Genomic DNA, 19,662 nt, shown 5'->3' with positions numbered 1-19,662 from the left:
CCTTGGAAGGAAAGTTATGACCAACATAGATAGCATATTAAAAGCAGAGATATTACTTTGCCAACAAAGGTCCATCTAGTCAAGGCTATGGTTTTTCCAGTGGTCTTGTATGGATGTGAGAGTTGTACTGTGGAGAAAGTTGAGCACCAAAAAATTGATGCTTTTGAACTGTGATGTTGGAGAAGACTCTTGAGAGTCCTTTGGACTGCAAGAAGATCCGACCAGTCCATCCTAAAGGAGATCAGTCCTGGGTGTTCATTGGAAGGACTGATGCTGAAGCTGAAACTCCAATCCTTTGGCCACCTCATGGGAATAGTTGACTCATTGGAAAAGACCCTGATGCTGGGAGGGATTGGGAGCAGGAGGAGAAGGGGATGACAGAGAATGAGATGGTTGGATGGCATCTCCAGCTCGATGGACATGAGTTTGGGTGAACTCCGGGAGTTGGTGATGGACAGGGAGGCCTGGCGTGCTGCGGTTCATGGGGTTGCAAAGAGTCAGACACGACTGAGCGGTTGAACTGAACTCAACTGAAGCATGCTGAAAGGACTTTCATAAAATTCTCTTCTAGTTTCTCTATAAAATCTTTCTCAGAATTCTTTCTACATTCTGGTTTCAAGATAAGTTGATGTATCTATTTTGACAAAATGTATATTTTTAACTAATGAATTTTACTTTGTAAAGCGGTTTTAGTTTCATGGCAAAACCATATACCCTTATCCTCACACAAGAACAGCCTCTCCCACAAGAGAGGTGTATTTTTTACATTCAAAGGAATCCACATTGACACAACTTCATCACACAAAATTCATAGTTTACATTAGGATTCACTTTATGTTTTATACAGTTTATGGGTTTTGACATACATCATGACATTAGCTTAGACACAAAGTATATCATGGAAAATGCTGGCCTGGATGAAGCACAAGCTGGAATCAAGATTGCTGGGAGAAATATCAGTAACCTCAGATATGCAGATGACACCACCCTTATGGCAGAAAACAAAGAGGAACCAAAGAATTTCTTGATGAAGGTGAAAGACGAGAGTGAAAAAGTTGGCACAAAATAAAGATCATGGCATCTGGTCCCAGTACTTCATGGGAAATAGATTAGGAAACAATGGAAACAGTGACAGACTTTATTTTCTTGGGCTCCAATATCAATGCAGATGGTGGCTGCAGCCATGAAATTAATAGATGCTTACTCCTTGGAGGGAAAGTTATGACCATCCTAGACAGCATATTAAAAGGCAGAGACATTATTTTGCTGACAAAGGTCCATCTAGTCAAGGTTATGGTTTTTCCAGTGGTCATGTATGGGTGTGAGAGTTGGACTATAAAGAAAGCTGAGCACTGAAGAATTGATGCTTTTGAACTGTGGTGTTGGAGAAGACTCTTGAGAGTCCCTTGGACTGCAAGGAGATCCAACCAGTCCATCCTGAAGATCAGTCCTGGGTGTTCATTGGAAAGACTGATGTTGAAGCTGAAACTCCAATACTGTGGCCACCTGATATGAAGAGCTGACTCATTTGAAAAGACCCTGATGCTGGGAAATATTGAGGGCAGGAGAAGGGGGTGACAGAGGATGAGATGGTTAGATGGCATCACTGACTCAATGGACATGAGTTTGGGTAAACCCTGGGAGTTGGTGATGGACAGGAAGGCCTGGTGTGCTGCGGTTCATGGGGTCACAAAGAGTCAGACACACCTGAGCAACTGAACTGAACTGAATGAATTTAAGTTTCTTGTAGTGTTGAATAGTATTCCATTGTCTGGAAGTACCACATTTTATCTATTCACCTACAGAAGAACATCCTAGTTATCTACAAGATTTAACAATTAGCAATAAAGTTGCTATTAATACCCAGGTGCTACAAAAATGCACTCACTTGTTTCTTTCTTTGACTTTAATCGCATATTATTTGTCTTTTGCTAGCTTTTTTCCCTCTCATTGTTGCATGACAGATCTTTGAGTACCAACCCAATCATGAGCCAATTATCATTTTAGGCAGTTAAGGGTTTGTTAACACCTACATTTTATTATTAATCACTTCTGTAAGTTTTATGGGAAATGCTTTATATTCTGATCTATAGGTGGAAAACATTGATTGTGGTTTTAATCTTCCTGAATTATTGATTCTTAGTTTGTCTTTACTAGTTTTTACTATTTTTTAATGTGAAGTCAGGTGACCATCTGGAAGCGAGTTAAAAGAGTCTGCTATACTGATCTTTGGTTAATTACTGATTTCTGAATGCTACTAAAATATGCATGTGAATATTCTTTCACAAATCTAAGGATATTATTTGATCTCATATTTCAGCTTTTCTACTGCCATATAACATGAGCCACCGTATGGTCTGGCCCATAAGCCCAGAGTTTTTAAAATAATTATAATTTGAAATATTTTTATCTTAATATTCAAAGGTCAATATAGAATTGTCTTTTTTGTTTTGAACCAGTTTTTTTTGTTTTTATTTCCTTGCAGGTAACCATGTCTACCCCACCATAATACTCCAAAAAAATTGATCAACCTTCCAGGTATTTTGGTATGCACAAATTAGTAATGGTTTTGATTTTAAGATTCTAAATTTCTGTTCTAAATAATTCCATTCAAATGATGCTAGAATATAAAATCTATGAGATAGTCTTTTTTTTTTTTATTTACATCAGTCTCTTTTCTTTTATAAAATTGCTAACATACAAGCTTCTTCACACTAATCGTATGCTTTCTTTGAAAGTAACCTTTGACACCAAACTTTCCTCATGGCGTTTTTCATCTCAGTATTTCTCAGTGTATAGATTAAAGGATTGAACACAGGGGCGATGACAGTGTAAAATAGTGCAAGTACCTTGTCCTCAGGGTAAGTAGTAGGAGGTCTAAGGTAACCAAAGATCGAAGGTCCAAAAAATAAGAGGACTACTGTGATATGAGACCCACAGGTGGAGAGGGCTTTGCGTCTTCCCTCAGCTGAGTGATTTCTTAAAGTGAATAGTATGATGACATAAGAAACAAATAGGACAACAAAAGTAACTAAGGCAACCATTCCTGAATTGGCAACCAGAAGGACACCAGTGATGTAGGTGTCAGCACAAGCAATTTTAAGCATAGGGAAAATATCACAAAAATAGTGACCAATTTCATTAGAACCACAAAAAGGCAACTGGATTATCATAGATAATTGAGGAAAAGAATGGACAGCCCCACCAGCCCAAGTAGCCAAGACTAGAAGATTGCATTTTGTCCTGTTCATGATAATCATATAGTGGAGAGGTTTACAAATGGCAATGTAGCGATCAAAAGCCATGGCAGTAAGAATGAAGACCTCGATACTGCCAAAAAAATGCATTGCAAAAATCTGGAACATGCAATTATCGTAAGAAATGTTTTTTTTTCCCCCTAGCAGATCACCAATTAGTTTGGGTGTAACACTAGAGGTATAGCAAATGTCTATGAATGATAAGTGACTGAGGAAATAGTACATTGGTTGGTTAAAAAGAGGACTGCCTGGAATGGACACAAGGATCAGAAGATTCCCTACCAACAGGATCACATAGCAGAATAAAAAGAGCACAGAGCAAAATGTTTGTATGTTCTGGTCATGAGAAAGTCCCAAAAGGATGAATTCTGAGATGTTTCTCTGGTGTTCCATATATCTGAGTTTGGTATATATTACATACAAATGAATTAGGTATCTGAAAAAAACAAACATACATAAATTTGGTGAAAATTAACAATATGAACACAAAATTATAGGCTTTACTAAAAACTAGTATGATATGAATATAATATTCTCAACTTATTGAATTAAGCTGCTTTATTTTTTAATTGCTTTTTATTTTATAAATCTACTGTGGTACACTTTTGTAATAATTATTTTACTGAATTTTTTTTTCAGTAATGATTTTAAACATTTAAATAATATTTTGAAAATTGAAACATATTTGACTGTCAATTATATTATCTAGCTAACAAAGATTTTTAATTGACCAAAGTAAAAACATGCTTTTCCACATATTTTAAATATATATATATATATATATATATATATATATATATATATATATATATATATATATATATAATACATAAAATTGACCTTCCTTTTTCTAATATATTTGTCCAAATTCTCTGAATTATCTGGGAGTGAATCACCAGGAAATGCAAATGTATTTAAGCATCCCAACCTAAACTGGAAAATTCTTACAGAGTGTGCTCTTTATGGCTTACATGTGAAAATATTGCCAATGAATCATGCTAAACCAGAGTGATTGCTATAATATTAGAAAGTAAAGAATGTTTGAGAGCTACTCAGCAAAAGAAAGAATGCATTTAATGATAGAAATTGTGAAAAAATAGGAAATACATTTATCCTATTTATAATTCAAGTGAAAGGCAATTAAAAAATAATTATAGTCATTGAAGTTAGTGATGGCAATCATTAAAGCATAGATGAAATAAAATGCCCACATATTTTTTAATTTAGCATATGCCATGACTTTTGCTAGAAATTGCATATGTTTTATTTACAATCTAAAGAATTGGTGTAAATCAAAAGAGATAATACAGAAGACAACTTTAAACAAACTTTGTGGTCAGATACACGTGGTTGTATTTGAGGCAATGATATTAATAAATTAATTAATCAATAGTTATACATGTTATGTAACTAACACGCAATGTTAAAGATATTGCAGAAGAAATGAAGTTGCTCAGTCATGTCCGACTATTTGCAACCCCATGGACTGTAGCCTACCAGGCTGCTCCATCCATGGGATTTTCCAGGCAAGAGTACTGGAGTGGGTGAGCAAAGCGAAGGCTAGAGACCATGCACCGTGAGTGTCTCGCTCATTGATGAAGAGTCAGCTGTCCTCAGTAGGTTTGCAAAAGCTAGCACACCTACCTTAGTCTGCATCTGATGCTATAAACAAATCTGTGCCCCAGATGTCTATAAAGAATTCATAGCAAGAATATATTGAAGCCATCAATTCTAGTAACTGTCAAAATCAATACCTTTGTGTTTTATAGTCTTGGAAACTCTTATACATGCCATAGAACTAACAGGTAGACTTTTAAAATATGATCTGTACCGTGGAACATCAACTCTATTTTAAACTATTCAAAAGTCTACCACTACAATATTGTAAAGTAATTAGCCTCTAATTAAAATAAATACATTTTTATTTAAAAAAAAGTCTAAATTTTCAAAGGAGACATTTTCAGTTTGTACTTACTTTAAGGATAATTATCAACCACAGAATGTTTTCCAGTTAAGCTTAACTAATGAAAATTGAAAAATTTTATGTGGGATAGGATTCTACTTATCTTCAACTTATTGTTACTTAACTGATGAGTTGAAATAATTTTCATTTCCAGATACATTTATTTAGCTAAAACTATTTACTTAAAAATAAGTATTATATAAGTAGACTTTGAGCAGTTTTAAAGATAGAATTCACTTAACTAATCTCTGATTTTAAATAGAAGAGACTCAGGTCAAGAGAATTTGGGGACTTCCCTGGTGGTCCAGAGGTTTAGCATCTGTCTCCCAATGCAGGGGACATGGGTTCAATCCTTGGTCAGAGAACTAAGATACCTAAGGCTGCATAGCAACTAAGGCTTCCCACAGCTGCTACTGAAACTGCACATCATAGTGAGAGATACTTGTGTGCCTCAATGAAAAGGTCCTGCATGCTGCAGCAAAGTTAACACTAACACAAATAAGACCTGATGTGGGCCAAATAAAAAAACATAAATAAAAAATCAACTCTCATACTTAAAACAAAATAACAGACTCTAACTAACTTCTCAGTGTTGGAAAATAATATCATTACATAAGGAACAAATAAGAGAACAAAGGTAGCTAAGGGGCAGCCATCCCTCAATGAACAACCACTGTGAATGTTCAAAGACAAAGGTCCTGATTCTCCCTCATCTGGGTCTTCACGTCATGCTTGAGAGCTGAGAGAAATGCAGGAAAACAGTGAAAGCACTCTTTTGATTTCTCATCTGAGTAGAAGAAAACATGCATGATGATGAGTTATTAGACTACTGGAAATTGTTCCAGTAGTCATATATGGGTGTGAGAGTTGACCCATAAAGAAGGCTGAGCACCTAAGAATTGATGCTTCTGAACTGTGGTGCTGGAGAAGACTCTTGAGAGTCCCTTGGACTGCAAGGAGATCCAACCAATCCATCCTAAAGGAAATCAGTACTGAATATTCATTGGAAGGACTGATATTGAAACTGAGATTCCAATACTTTGGCCATCTGATGTGAAGAACTGACTCCTTGGAAAAAAAAACCCTGATGCAGGGAAAGATTGAAGGCAGGAGAAGAAGAGGACAACAGAGGATGAGATGGCTGGATGGCATCACCGACTCAATGGACATGAGTTTGAGTAAGCTCCAGGAGTTGGTGATGGACAGGGAGGCCTGGTGTGCTGTGGTTCTTAGGGTCACAAAGAGTCAGACACAACTGAGTGATTGAATTAACTAACTAACTGATCTGATCTTACTATTAATGGAGGGGAAAAGGGAAAGGGAAAGCTCAGAGAGGAGAATTATTGTCATATAAACTGTTCTGATCACAGAGATATTAAGGAAAACCCCAAGTAGAAATTAGTCAAAATGGATGAAATAAAGAGTATTCAGCAATCTCTGAATACACAAAACAGCGGTGACACAGAAAGAGGTAGTGATGCTAAGGAGTGTCAATAAACAGGCAAACACAAAAACTGACCAGTGTCACCCTTGAGCTAACTGCTTACTCTTTCTAAACCTCACCTTATTCCTCTTATATCTATGACATCATGCCAGAATTCAGATTTCTAATGAGGAGTGCACGAGGTGATTTAAAATAAACCAGTGACAGTGTGATATTTAAAACATACTTTTCTTTTACAGTCTTTCCTCTTTGAGTGATTGGTTTCAAAACACAGAATTGTCGTGTACTTTTACACAAAGTCGAATGGAAAAATAAAGACAAAAATGAAGAAATTCACCACGTGCACATGATAACTATGATCAGGTAAACTTTAATTTTAGCTCTATGTTAGTGAAAACGTTTAAGCTAGCTTAATAAGATTGTTTCTCATAAGGAATATTTAATCCTACTCACTAACTTGATATCTTGCACTATAAAAATATTGTCATAAATTTACTTTACTCTTAGGTAGTACTGAATAAAAATTCTGACTGCCCTTTCTGTTAAGTTATTAGCATAAGGGTAAGAAGTTCTTATACTTAAAACTTCCACTGCATACTCAAATTTTTCTTTAATGTATCAGAATGTAGCATGGTATAAACTTACCTTAGTTGATTCAGATCAGATTAGTCTACTGTGAGATGCCAGATTTTGAAATACAAGAAATTCTTCATGACTGTAGATATTGAAGCATAATCTACTATATGTCTTAATGGTAATATGAAGGAATGCATATAAACATAAAAATAGGGCACAATGAAATCCACTGCCAATTATTAGGAAATGTTTTAACTTTGTATTATTTTAGTAAGAACTTTGCTTACATGTAATGCACCATTAAAACTAAGGCATGATAAATCATTTTAGAGTAAACAAATTATCATATATTGCAAAAGAAGTTATAGGCTTTAGAATAAAATTATATAGAATAAATATATAGAAGATATCATTAGCCTAGCACATGTTTGATGGGGCTCAGGCAGTAAAGAATCCACTTGCAATGTGGGATACCCGGGTTTGATCCCTAGGTCAGAAAGATACCCTGGAGAAGGGATTGACAACTCACTTCAGTATTCTTGCCTGGAGAACTCAATGGACAGAGTCTGGCAGGCTATAGTCCTTGAGTTCGCAAAGAGTTGGACAAGACTGAATGACTAACACTTTGACAATTTCCAAAATCCAGGTGCTATGAGTAATACACTGCCAGATCTGAGTGGTTATCAGGTTAGTTTTAGTTTGATCAAGAATTTTACCCTAGATGCCTATTTTGCCAATTCATCCCTAGGATCAAAATCTGAAATAAAATGTGATAAATTACACTTCATAAACAAATTATAAACTAATAATTCAGATACATCCAGACTAATTTTCTGCAAATATTTTGGAAATTTCAATACATCTCAAAAACTCTACAGGCTTGTAAGGGAAGTGGACTGTTAGAACTACTGTGTACAGCTTTATGCCCCCAGGAAAGCAAGCTAAGAAGTTCAAATACCAACTGAACATCTCAATACTAATTCACTAAAATTAAATGAAAACTATGTTTAAATCCCTTCAAAAACTTACACAGGTATTCAGGCCCTATTCATTGCATGCTTATGCCTGAAGAAAATTTGATTCAAAAGAACAGAATATAAATGAAACTACCAACCATGAATTAACAGGTCCTTGAGAGCTCTAAGTGATTATATCCCCAAAAGCATCTTCTAAACTGATCCAAGTCAAATGTTGCTGAGTCACTGTCCTTGGCAATGTCCTTGCTTCCACTGGGAGGAGGAGTTTCCATACTTTATCTTGATTCGGGCGTATTTTCCCAGGCGTCCTAAAAAGGCTATAGGCAGAGTAGTTCAGGGAAATCTGATTGCGCTGCTCTTCCAGCTTTCTGAAGATTAGGAAGAAAACTGATATAGCATGCAATAGTACTAGGCTGGCTTTCAGGAAAATCTGAACTGAGGTAGGGCAGAGAGCCAATCACAGGCATTTTACACTCTGAGTATGGACCATTATCAAGATCCTAGCTGTGCAGAGTAGATAAATCAATACAATTGATGACCTTCAATATCATAACTGGTACAAAATTACTTGTTTCAAGGTGAAGGAGTCTTTGGGGCCTAGAAAAGAAAACAACAGTCTCAAAGGCCCCTTGCCGAATCCTCTAACTTCGGAGAAAACAAAACAGAACTTGAGTTCCACCCTGATACTCCAGGCCGGTTGCATCTATCTGGAACTTATGAACCCCCGTCCAGAAACCTTCCACTCCCTACACCTGCCCAGAAGATTTATTGCCCCCTGCCCAACTACAAATGTCATCTCAACAAAAGAATACTCAAAATATCCCAGGTGATTAACGCTTCCCTTATCGCTTCCACAAACATCCCTATAAATATGAAGCCTCCCTGATCCCTCTCGGCGCTCAGCCTGGTCGTTAAGCCAGCTGTCGCCCCTCCTTGTCTAAATACAGGTAACCTACTTCTGTTGAGGTCGCCTTTCCTTTTCTGCCTTGCCCAAACTATACCTTTCACAAGGGACAAATTTGCCAGAATAGATGGCTTGGGAATGGAAGATGAGAAAAGAAAAGCATAAACAGTCTTTTTCTCTAGAAGAAAAAGGAAAAATCAGAGGAAGGAAACACTCAAAATACAGCAAAACTTGTATCCTGTTTCCTCTTCAGTTTGTTTTTTTTCCCCCTTGAAGCTGAATATTTACAGTTTGTTTATTCAGCCTCATCAACACACACTGACGTTTGAATAGTCTCCTTCTGAAACAAATGCATAAGTATATACTTTTTCAGGAATTTAAAACAAGAAAATTGCAATGTATTGTATCAGACTTGATTCAATACTTCTAAGATCAAACTACTTCACAAATTAATAATAATAAAATAATTTATTGAGAGATTATTGGGTAGTTCATGTTCACTATTTTATTTAATATGAATGAGTGAGTAGAAGTCACTCAGCTGTGTCTGACTGTTTGCAACCCCATGGACTATACAGTCCATGGAATTCTCCAGGCCAGAATACTGGAATGGATGCCTTTCGCTTCTCCTGGGGATCTTCCTGACCCAGGGATCGAACCCAGGTCTCACGCATTGCAGGAGGATTCTTTATCAACTGAGCCAGCAAGGAAGCCCCTTAATATGAATAAGAATGCATATTTTGACCTAAGTACTATTACCTCTGCACTTCCCCAATGATGGCTCAGTGGCCACCTTTTATTTATTTATTTTTTCCACAATGCCAATTCCATTCTTTTATTCCCTCCTACCACAAACATTTAACTGCCCTTTTGAAACCTGAATTTACATAAGCAAATTGCAAAGGAAAAACAGGCATTCTTTTATCCTGCAAATTGCGTGTATGAAATATAATACAAACCCTAGTGTTAATACACAAACAGGCTTAGCTGAAGCTTCATGGAAATTTCTTAAAATCAACATGACAGTTTAAATATTTAAGCCTCTAAAGGTTTGCACAATCTACTATACATAGTTATTTCAGAGGCAGTTAAGACATTTAATTAATCACTGGATAAAAAAGCTTCAACAAGCTTTTTGTGTGAAATTTAAGTTACTTACACTTAAACATTTAGGGTCCTGATTCACAAAACCTAGTGCGTATCATGATTTATTTATGAGTTTTGCAGAGAAGGTAGTAGTATAAAGAATATTTCCCAGGTAAAATCTAGAATGAATGGCTTTTAGAAGAATATCTGCAATATGCTTACTGGAAATTAGAGAAGAAGTAACAAAACAAAAAACTGTAATGCAGGAGATGCAGGAGACAGGAGTTTGAACCCTGGGATGGGAAGATGCCCTGGAGGAGGAAATGGAAATGCACTTCAATATTCTTGCCTGGGAAAATCCCATGGACGGAGTGAAGGAGGAAACAGACAGAACAGGCTCCATCTTGAAAGTAGGACTCCATCTTGGGCCAGACTGTGGACTTTGAGTTGGATGCCCAGTATCTGTAGAAAAGAGCTACCAACTGGAAAACCAGACCCACCCCCCACACGACGGAAGAGCCCCAGGGCTCGCACCTAGACTCTCCATCCCTAAAAGAATACCCTAATTATCTGTGTAAGCGAATAGAATCATGCATTCTGTTATGTTTATTGGGGTATGACCACAGGCCTATTGATAATTGTCCACTGTTAACTACCTAGGCTTAAGGCATACGAATCATGAGTTTAAGGCATAGGAATCACAGGTTGACTTTGATTGCATCTTTCTTTTCATTTGTTCAGACTAGTTTCAGAGAATTGGGGGAGGTGGGTTTGAGTACCACACTTAAGGTATATAAGGTTTTCACAAAAACTGATCGGGATTCTTGGCTAAGAGGAGACTCTGCCCTGGACCCGCTAGTGTAATAAACTGCACTCCACTATCTGCATTGTCCTTCTGAGTGAGTTTGCTTCCTGGAACGCGTGACTAGAACAGGAGGAGCCTAGAAGGCTGCAGTCCATGGGGTCACAGAGCCATACACGACTCAGCACTCACACAACACATATTATTACCTCCATCGTGCACATGAGACACCACAGCTTTTAGAGGTTAAATAACAAACTCGACAACCAGTAAGCACCAGAATCAAGACCGTGGGTATTTGTAAGGTTAATGCTTGCTTCTAGATTTTAAAAATCTAGTAACGCTGAGTAAATAAAATATCCTATCATTAAAAAGAAGCATGTTTTGGAATCAAAAATCTGTAAGTACTAGGAATTGAGTTTCAGGAAGAGAAAAGCCAATTAAATCAAAACTATATGGAAACGAGGATATATTAAGTTACAAAATTAATGACATAATTGACAGTTCTAAGTTGAGAATACAAATCACAAAGGTTGATTCTTGATAGAATTAATCAAACAGAAAATTTTATTAAGATAAATTAAGAGAAAATAGAGAAAAAGGAGAAAAACAAACACAAATTTTCAATGGAGAAATAGAGCTCATGTATTTTTGAAAGTAGTATAAAATTGTACAAAAGTGTTGAAACAACTTGGTAATGTATACACCAGCTCCATATGCTATGTTCTGACAATTCTGCTTCCAGATGTTTATGATACTATAGAGTTGAGTGACTGATTGCCAGGTGTCATCATTTAGATGCAGGTATATAATGTCACGAAATCACACTTGAGATCAGAAACACAATATGTCGCATGAGCATCTGGCTCACACTTAGAGCACCGAGGCCTTGTTGTAATATGTTTCAAAGAGCAGATAAGCAAATAAGCACAAAACAAGCTCAAAGAAAATTTAAGTATCTTTGGAGTTAAAATGAGATTTATAGCCATTTCAAGGTAAAGGCCGTCAGATTCTAGGGCTAGTATTCTTACAATATGTACCTGTGTGGAAGAAGCACATGGGGTAAGAATCCCAGCAAACTGGACAGATCAGTGTTTAGGAAAGTCAGTGTGCCATAAAGCTCCTTTCAATGGGCTGAAAGACTCTCATATGAAACCTCTCAACCACACCTAGAATATTTATCACTTATCAATAATTAAACTAGGAACTTCTTATGGACTGTATGCAAAGTTATGTGGGTAAACTATTTAATATAACTTAAGAGTGATGTATTTTAAAATGTATGTATATGCGTGTATATATATATGGAAGTGACAGAAGATGAGATGGTTAGCTGGCATCACCCACACAATGGACATGATATTGAGCAAACTCCTGGAGATAGTGAAGGTCAGGGGCGCCAGGCGGGCTGTAGTGCATGGAGCTGTAAGTGCATGTACTGCATGGAGTTGCTAAGAGTTGGGCCTGACTTAGCAACTGAACAAAAGCAATTCGTTTATATGGATTTATATATACACACTGAAGTAGGAAATGGCAACCCACTCCAGTATTCTTGCCTGGAGAACCCCACAGCCAGAGGAGCCTGGAGGGCTACAGTCCATGGGGTCAGAAGGAAGGACATGACTGAAGTGACTTAGCATGCACGCATATGTATACAGATAGAGATAGAGATAAATATAGGTACAGCTATATAGATTGTTGTTCAGTCACTAAGTTGTGCCTGACTCTTTTTGACCTCATGGAGTGTAGTCCATCAGGCTCCTCTGTCCATGAAATTTCCCAAGCAATACTGGAGTGGGTTGCCATTTCATTTTTCAGGGGATCTTCTGGATCCAGGGATCCAACCTGTGCCTGCTGCTTGGCAGACCAGTTCTTTCACACTGAGTCACCTGGAAAACCCCATGTAAATGGAGGGATTTTCTTAAACTACACATTGACAATAGTGAATATTTCTTAAATCTTCTGTTTTTCACTCACATGCTGAGCAAACCATAAATAGCTAATCTTACTTTAATATATTTTGTATGTGGCCTTGTGCAATATCATCAGATTTTTTGCCAATTCATGAACCTTGAGAAAAGGGAAAAAAAAACACATGATAATAAAAGTTTATTTATTTATTTATTTGCATAGCATTTTTGTGATGGAATGAGAATTTCCCATCCAACTTCAATACCCTGAAGACCCCCACACCATATATACACATACATATATACACACACCATATATACACATACATATATGCACACATATATATATATATACACCATATATATACATATACTCACAATCATTACACACATACACAGACACACACAGCATGCATATACATTCTATATATCTATACTTTAAAGAAATCCAAATACTTTTGGAAAAAACATTACATTAAATCAGATCAAATGGTACTATGAATGATTTGTCAAAGCTAATTTGCAATGGAATGGACAGAATATTTTCTCTTCACATTCCAATGTATCCAGGAGGAAAAAGAAAGTTATTATCTTCATATGAAATAAAGAGACTGTGAGATATTTATCGAGCAAAGATAAGTTTATTCACTATCAACAGAGAATCACAATGTGGGGTCTGAAACTCTGGCAAGCAAATTGCATGAGCCTGTGTAAGTCCCCGGAAAACGAATGTGAAGGAGAACTTATTTATACAGAGAAAAAGGAAGTTAGGCAGGTTATAGCAAACAACGAGTACATGGCTTTTCATTGGCTGAGTCTCTGTCAGGAAAGGAAAGTCTTCTCTTTTGCCTTTTGGGCTGTGTTGTCACAAAGTGTGAAAGCTCCCTGCTACTGATCTACCAACACAATTTAATTGAGGTTTCCCTTTATTAATTTTTTTACAGTTCTAAGAGCCGAAACATTAAAAGAATGGATCCTGGTGTTAAGATAATATTTAACCATAGTCTCTATGTGTCTTTCCTGGGTATTGTCTTGGTTGAGGGGCAGGAGTAACCTGGTCAAGAAAATTGTGTGGAAGATACATCATCATTTGACTGAGAAAAGAAAAGTGCTTGGGCAGAGTGGAATGTCTAGTCAAGTAAAAACCAAACCTAGAAGCTGAGATTGTGTTATGTGATTCAGTGAATACAGGGTAAAGAACAGTTAAAGAGTTCTACCTACTCAATGTGTTAAATAAATAAGTAAAAAGAAATTATTGGGGGTTGAAAGTCTGCTGAATTTCAATCACTCCATGATTGAAACATGAGGATATATGTTAAAATTTTAGCCTTTCTGACATTATTAATGCATGATTGTTAATGACATAAATGCAAGTTCTAGATACGTAAGAACAAATGCATGAAGTTAAACAAAGAGAAAAGATAGAATTTTTGTATTTAATTTAGAAACTGTTTTGCTACATCTTAATTTGTGCTGGAAAAAAGAGAGATAAAAGATAATTAAGATATGGTGCACAATATTCTGTTTAAGTCATATTAGAAAAATCCAGTTCATAAGAAGAAACATTAATATAAGATGTTAGGTTACTTGAAATAGAACCAGACATCCTGGAATGCAAAGTCAAGTGGGCCTTGGGAAGCATCACTATGAACAAAGTTAGTGGAGGGGATGGAATTCCAGTTGAGCTATTTCAAATCCTAAAAGATAATGCTGTGAAAATGCTGCACTCAATATGTCAGCAAATTTGGTAAACTCAGCAGTGGCCACAGTACTGGAAAAAGTCAGTTTTCATTCCAATCCCAAAGAAAGGCAATGCCAAAAAATGCTCAAACTACCACACAATTGCTCTCATCTCACACGCTAGTAAAGTAATGCTCAAAATTCTCCAAGCTAGGCTTCAGCAATACGTGAACCATGAACTTCAAGATGTTCAAGTTAGTTTTAGAAAAGGCAGAGGAACCAGAGATCAAATTGTCAACATCCGCTGGATCATTGAAAAAGCAAGAGAGTTCCAGAAAAATATTTATTTCTGCTTTATTGACTATGCCAAAGCCTTTGACTGTGTGGATCACAATAAATTGTGGAAAATTCTGAAAAAGATGGGAATACCAGACCACCTAACCTGCCTCTTGAGAAACCTGTATGCAGGTCAGGAAGCAAGAGTTAGAACTGGACATGGAACAACAGACTGGTTCCAAATAGGAAAAGGAGTACGTCAAGGCTGTATACTGTCACCCTGCTTATTTAACTTCTATGCAGAGTACGTCATGAGAAATGCTGGGCTGGAGGAAACACAAGCTGGTATCAAGATTGTCGGGAGAAATATCAATAACCTCAGATATGCAGATGACACCACCCTTATGGCAGAAAATGAAGAAGAACTAAAGAGCCTCTTGATGACAGTGAAAGAGGAGAGTGAAAAAAGTTGGCTTAACCCTCAACATTCAGAAAACTAGGATCATGGCATCTAGTCCCATCATTTCATGAGATATAGATGGGGAAACAGTGGAAACCATGTCAGACTTTATTTTGGGGGGCTCCAAAATCACTGCAGATGTTGATTGCAGCCATGAAAATAAAAGACACTTACTCCTTGGAAGGAAAATTATGACCATCCTAGACAGCATATTAAAACACAGAGACATTACTTTGTCCACAGAGGTCTGTCTAGTCAAGGCTATGGTTTTTCCAGTAGTCATGTGTGGATGTGGGAGCTGGACTATAAAGAAAACTTACTGCTGAAGAATTGATGCTTTTGAACTGTGGTGTTGGAGAAGACTCTTGAGAGTCCCTTGGACTGCAAGGAGATCCAACCAGTCCATCCTAAAGGAGATCAGTCCTAGGTGTTCATTGGAAGAACTATGTTGAAGCTGAAACTCCAATACTTTGGTCACCTGATGCAGAGAGCTGACTCATTTGAAAAGACCCTCATGCTGGGAACGATTGAGGGTGGAGGGAGAAGGGGACGACAGAGGATGAGATGGTTGGATGGCATCACCGACTCAATGGACATGGATTTGGGTAAACTCCAGGAGTTGGGGATGGACAGGGAGACCTGGCATGCTGCGGTTCATGGGGTCACAGAAAGCTTGACAGGACTGAGCGACTGAACTGAACTGAACTGAAACACACAGCTAAATGGCAATAAAATAACACATGGAATCAAACGTGTTTTCTACTTTGTTGACAGATGTACAAAATCTTCCTGTACAGGATCATCTCTGAAGTGTGAAATGTGTTTAAGATGTGGCCCCTAAAACATGGGAGTAAGGAATCCTAAACAGAGGGAAGAAAAGTCTAGTGAGGTGACAGATTTTAGAGTGCATTTAGAGAATGTTAGAGGGGTCCAGCTTGCCTGGAAGCATCCAAGCAAATGGGAAAAAGTAGAGAAAGAGAGAGGAAAAGTATCTAACATGAGTTTTTGGTAGCTTTATTCCACATTAAAAATCTACATGTGTCATTATAGGTAGTATTGTGTCTTTGGAAATATATTACCCTATTTCATAGACATTTTTGAAGTGGAGATATATATAAATAATTAAAGCAAATTTTCAAGACCTGGAGAGTTAGTAGTCACCCAGGTCTGACTCCAAAGCCTATCCTTATAACACTGCAGTTTTTCCAACATAGTGACTTCTGGCATTACTAAGTTAGACTTGGATCAGAGTTGGGTAGGTAAAATATAAATATCGTTGTTGTTCAGTTTTTAAGTCATTTCTGAATTTTTTGGCAACCCCTTGGACTATAGTCCACCAGGTTCCTCTGTTCATGGGATTTCCCAGGCATGAGCACTGGAGTGGGTTCCCATCATCTTTTCCAGGGTATCTTCCTGACCCAGGGTTCAAACCTGCATCTCCTGCCTAGTAGTCAGTTCTTTACCACTGAGCCACCTGGGAAGCCCAGAATATAGATATAGATAAATGCCAAAACAAAGAATACTACAACCATTATGGAGATCTACAGGTTGAGAAAAGTTTGTGTTCCCCTACAGAGGACTACTCTTGTGGCTCAGCTGGTAAAGAAGCCGCCTGCAATGTGGGAGACCCTGAGTTCAAGTCCTGGGTTGGGAAGGTTTCCTGGAGAAGGGAAAAGCTACCCACTCCAGTATTCTGGCCTGGAGAATCCCATGGACTGTATAGTCCATGGGGTCACAAATAGTCAGAGACGACTGACCAATTTTCACTTCACTTCACAGACAACTGTACTCTAAGGCTATATAAGAAATTTCTAGGACAAGAATCATGACAAGCTTTATTATCACTAGAACTAGTAATCACTAAGATATTACCAACATAAATAATTTTGCATATCAGTTCAAAAAGGCTTCATGTCACATATATAGTGAACTATCTGATCAGGAACACAGAATGTGAAAATGAGTACATTTGTTAAAAATAAAGCATTAGATGAAGATTAAAGCTGGAACTCCAAATTTTGTACTCTGAAACACATGGCTCTTTTAAAACATCGATCCCTTTTAACACCAATTGCCCCCTTTTTTATTTCTTTACATTGGCTCAAGTCTTGTCTTGTTAAAATAACTTTCTTTTTTTTTTCTCTTAGGAAAGAAATATGAATTGTTCAATTCATGAGACCATTTAAGTGGGAAGGTTTTATTTTTCTTCTTCAAATGATAAAATACAATTTGGAAATACAATTTGATGTTTTCAAAACATTATCATCAGATATTTAGACTTTGACAAATGTCTTCTGATGCATTTTTCAGAAGAGAATTTTTTAGATGCCAATTTTTTTAGAAACTTACCAAAATGGTAATTTTTCCAATTTTCTCTCCTATGACAATCCTATTTAATTATATATCCCTCATGATTTTTTCTTTTTTATTCTTCTGTGCAAATTACATTTATAATGGTTGTTTTATATTTGCATAGTTAAAAGTGTTTATATATTTCAGTTATCCTAGTCATATAATCCTTTTTTCTGTATTGTATATATAATGTATTATATATTATATATAATGCAATATCTGACATATAATCTTTTCTCTTATGATGTTTGCTATGTTTTCTAAGACTGTTGTTATGTGGGGTTTTTTTGCATCCTACTATAGATGACACTCGGAGAAGGCAATGGCACCCCACTCCAGTACCCTTGCCTGGAAACTCCCATTGATGGACAAGCCTGGAAGGCTGCAGTCCATGGGGTCATGCGAAGAGTCGGACACGACTGAGCGACTCCACTTTCACTTTTCACTCTCATGCATTGGAGAAGGAAATGGCAACCCACTCCAGTGCTCTTGCCTGGAGAATCCCAGGGACGGGGGAGTCTGGTGGGTTGCAGTCCATGGGGTCGCACAGAGTCAGACACGACTGAAGCGACTTAGCAGCAGCGTAGATGGAACTAAACACAGTTCATCGAAAAACCCTCAGGTTTCTCTACGAAACATTTCCAAGTTTCTCCTCTTCATAGTAGTCACAAAGATAATTTGCAATTGCCACTCTTTTCCAAGATTAGTGTCACAGTGATTTCTTTTTAGTTGTGATTTTTTTAATTGGAGGATAACTGCTTTACAACATTGCGTTGGCCACGCATGGACATGAATCAGCCACAGGTGTATGCATGCCCCTTTCTTCCTGAAGCCCCCTCCCCGCTCCCATCCATCCCGCCCTCTAGATTGTCACAGACCACTGGGTTGAGCTGTCTATGCTCGTTCCGTCTTGAACTGAACTGAATGCCAGATGACATTTATTTCAATTCCTCAAAGAAAGTGTATATGTTTTCTTCTATTACCTCAAGGGGCACAGGTCCTGGAGATGAGACACGAATTCTAAGCCATAATGAGTATCACCCTATTTACTTCAAATCTGAACGCGTCACTTTAGACCATACCTTCCTCATGGCGATTTTCATCTCCACGTTTCTCAGGGTGTAGATGAGAGGGTTCAGCATGGGGCCAATCACAGTGTAAAACACCGAGATGTCCTTGTCCTTGTTCGCGCTCCCTGCAGGCAGAACGTAAGTATAGACACAGGGCACGAAGAATAACACTACAACTGCTATGTAAGAACCACACGTTGAGAGAGCTTTTTTTCGCCCTGCAGAAGAATGTGCTCTAAGGTTATATAGTATGACTATGTAAGAAGCTACTAGAACAAGAAATATGACAAGCACCAACATTCCTGAATTTGCAATCACTAAGATACTCACAACATGGATATCTTTGCACACCAGTTTCAAGAGAGGCTTCACATCGCATAGGTAGTGATCTATCTGATTAGGACCGCAGAAAGGTAACTTGAGTACCATGAGAAGTAAAGCAAGAGAATGCCAAAAGCTGACAACCCAGGCCAGGACGATCAGCATGTTGCACCTCTGTCTGTTCATGCTGGCCATGTGGTGCAGGGGCTTGACGATGGCGACGCAGCGGTCAAAAGCCATGGACACCAAGAGGAAGAGCTCCACACCTGCCAGCAAGTGGGCAGTGAAGAGCTGGGTCATACAGCTGTTATAGGAAATGTTTTTTCTTGCTGCAGCTAAGTCCCTGATTAGCCTGGGGCCACCGTGGAGGTGTAGCTGACATCCATGAGGGAGAGGTGACAGAGAAAGTAGTACATGGGTTGCTGCTTTAGATGGCTGCAGGTGATGGTCAGTAAGACGATGACATTCCCCATCAAGACAGCCAGGTAACAGAGCAGGAACAAGGAAAAGAACAGTAGATCCATTTTCTTATTTCCCCACAACCCTATGAAAACAAATTCTGTGACATTGTTTTGGTTTTCCAT

The 19,662-nt window shown here is 37.7% G+C and overlaps 1 protein-coding gene and 1 pseudogene across 1 annotated transcript; both read right to left on the bottom strand.

The window, feature by feature from the left end:
- Positions 1 to 2,714: 2,714 nt before the first annotated feature.
- LOC136175359 (olfactory receptor 4P4-like) lies at positions 2,715 to 3,650 on the bottom strand. The gene has a single exon (XM_065945683.1). It carries the CDS (start codon positions 3,648 to 3,650, stop codon positions 2,715 to 2,717), a length of 936 nt encoding a protein of 311 aa, XP_065801755.1.
- A 15,083-nt stretch (positions 3,651 to 18,733) lies between these two features.
- LOC136174085 (olfactory receptor 4P4-like) lies at positions 18,734 to 19,662 on the bottom strand (annotated as a pseudogene).

Source organism: Muntiacus reevesi, chromosome 9, assembly GCF_963930625.1.
Source record: "Muntiacus reevesi chromosome 9, mMunRee1.1, whole genome shotgun sequence".
NCBI classification, from domain to species: Eukaryota; Metazoa; Chordata; class Mammalia; order Artiodactyla; family Cervidae; genus Muntiacus; species Muntiacus reevesi.
Note: the sequence above shows the minus strand (reverse complement) of the source record. Positions and strands in the feature narration are given on the sequence as shown.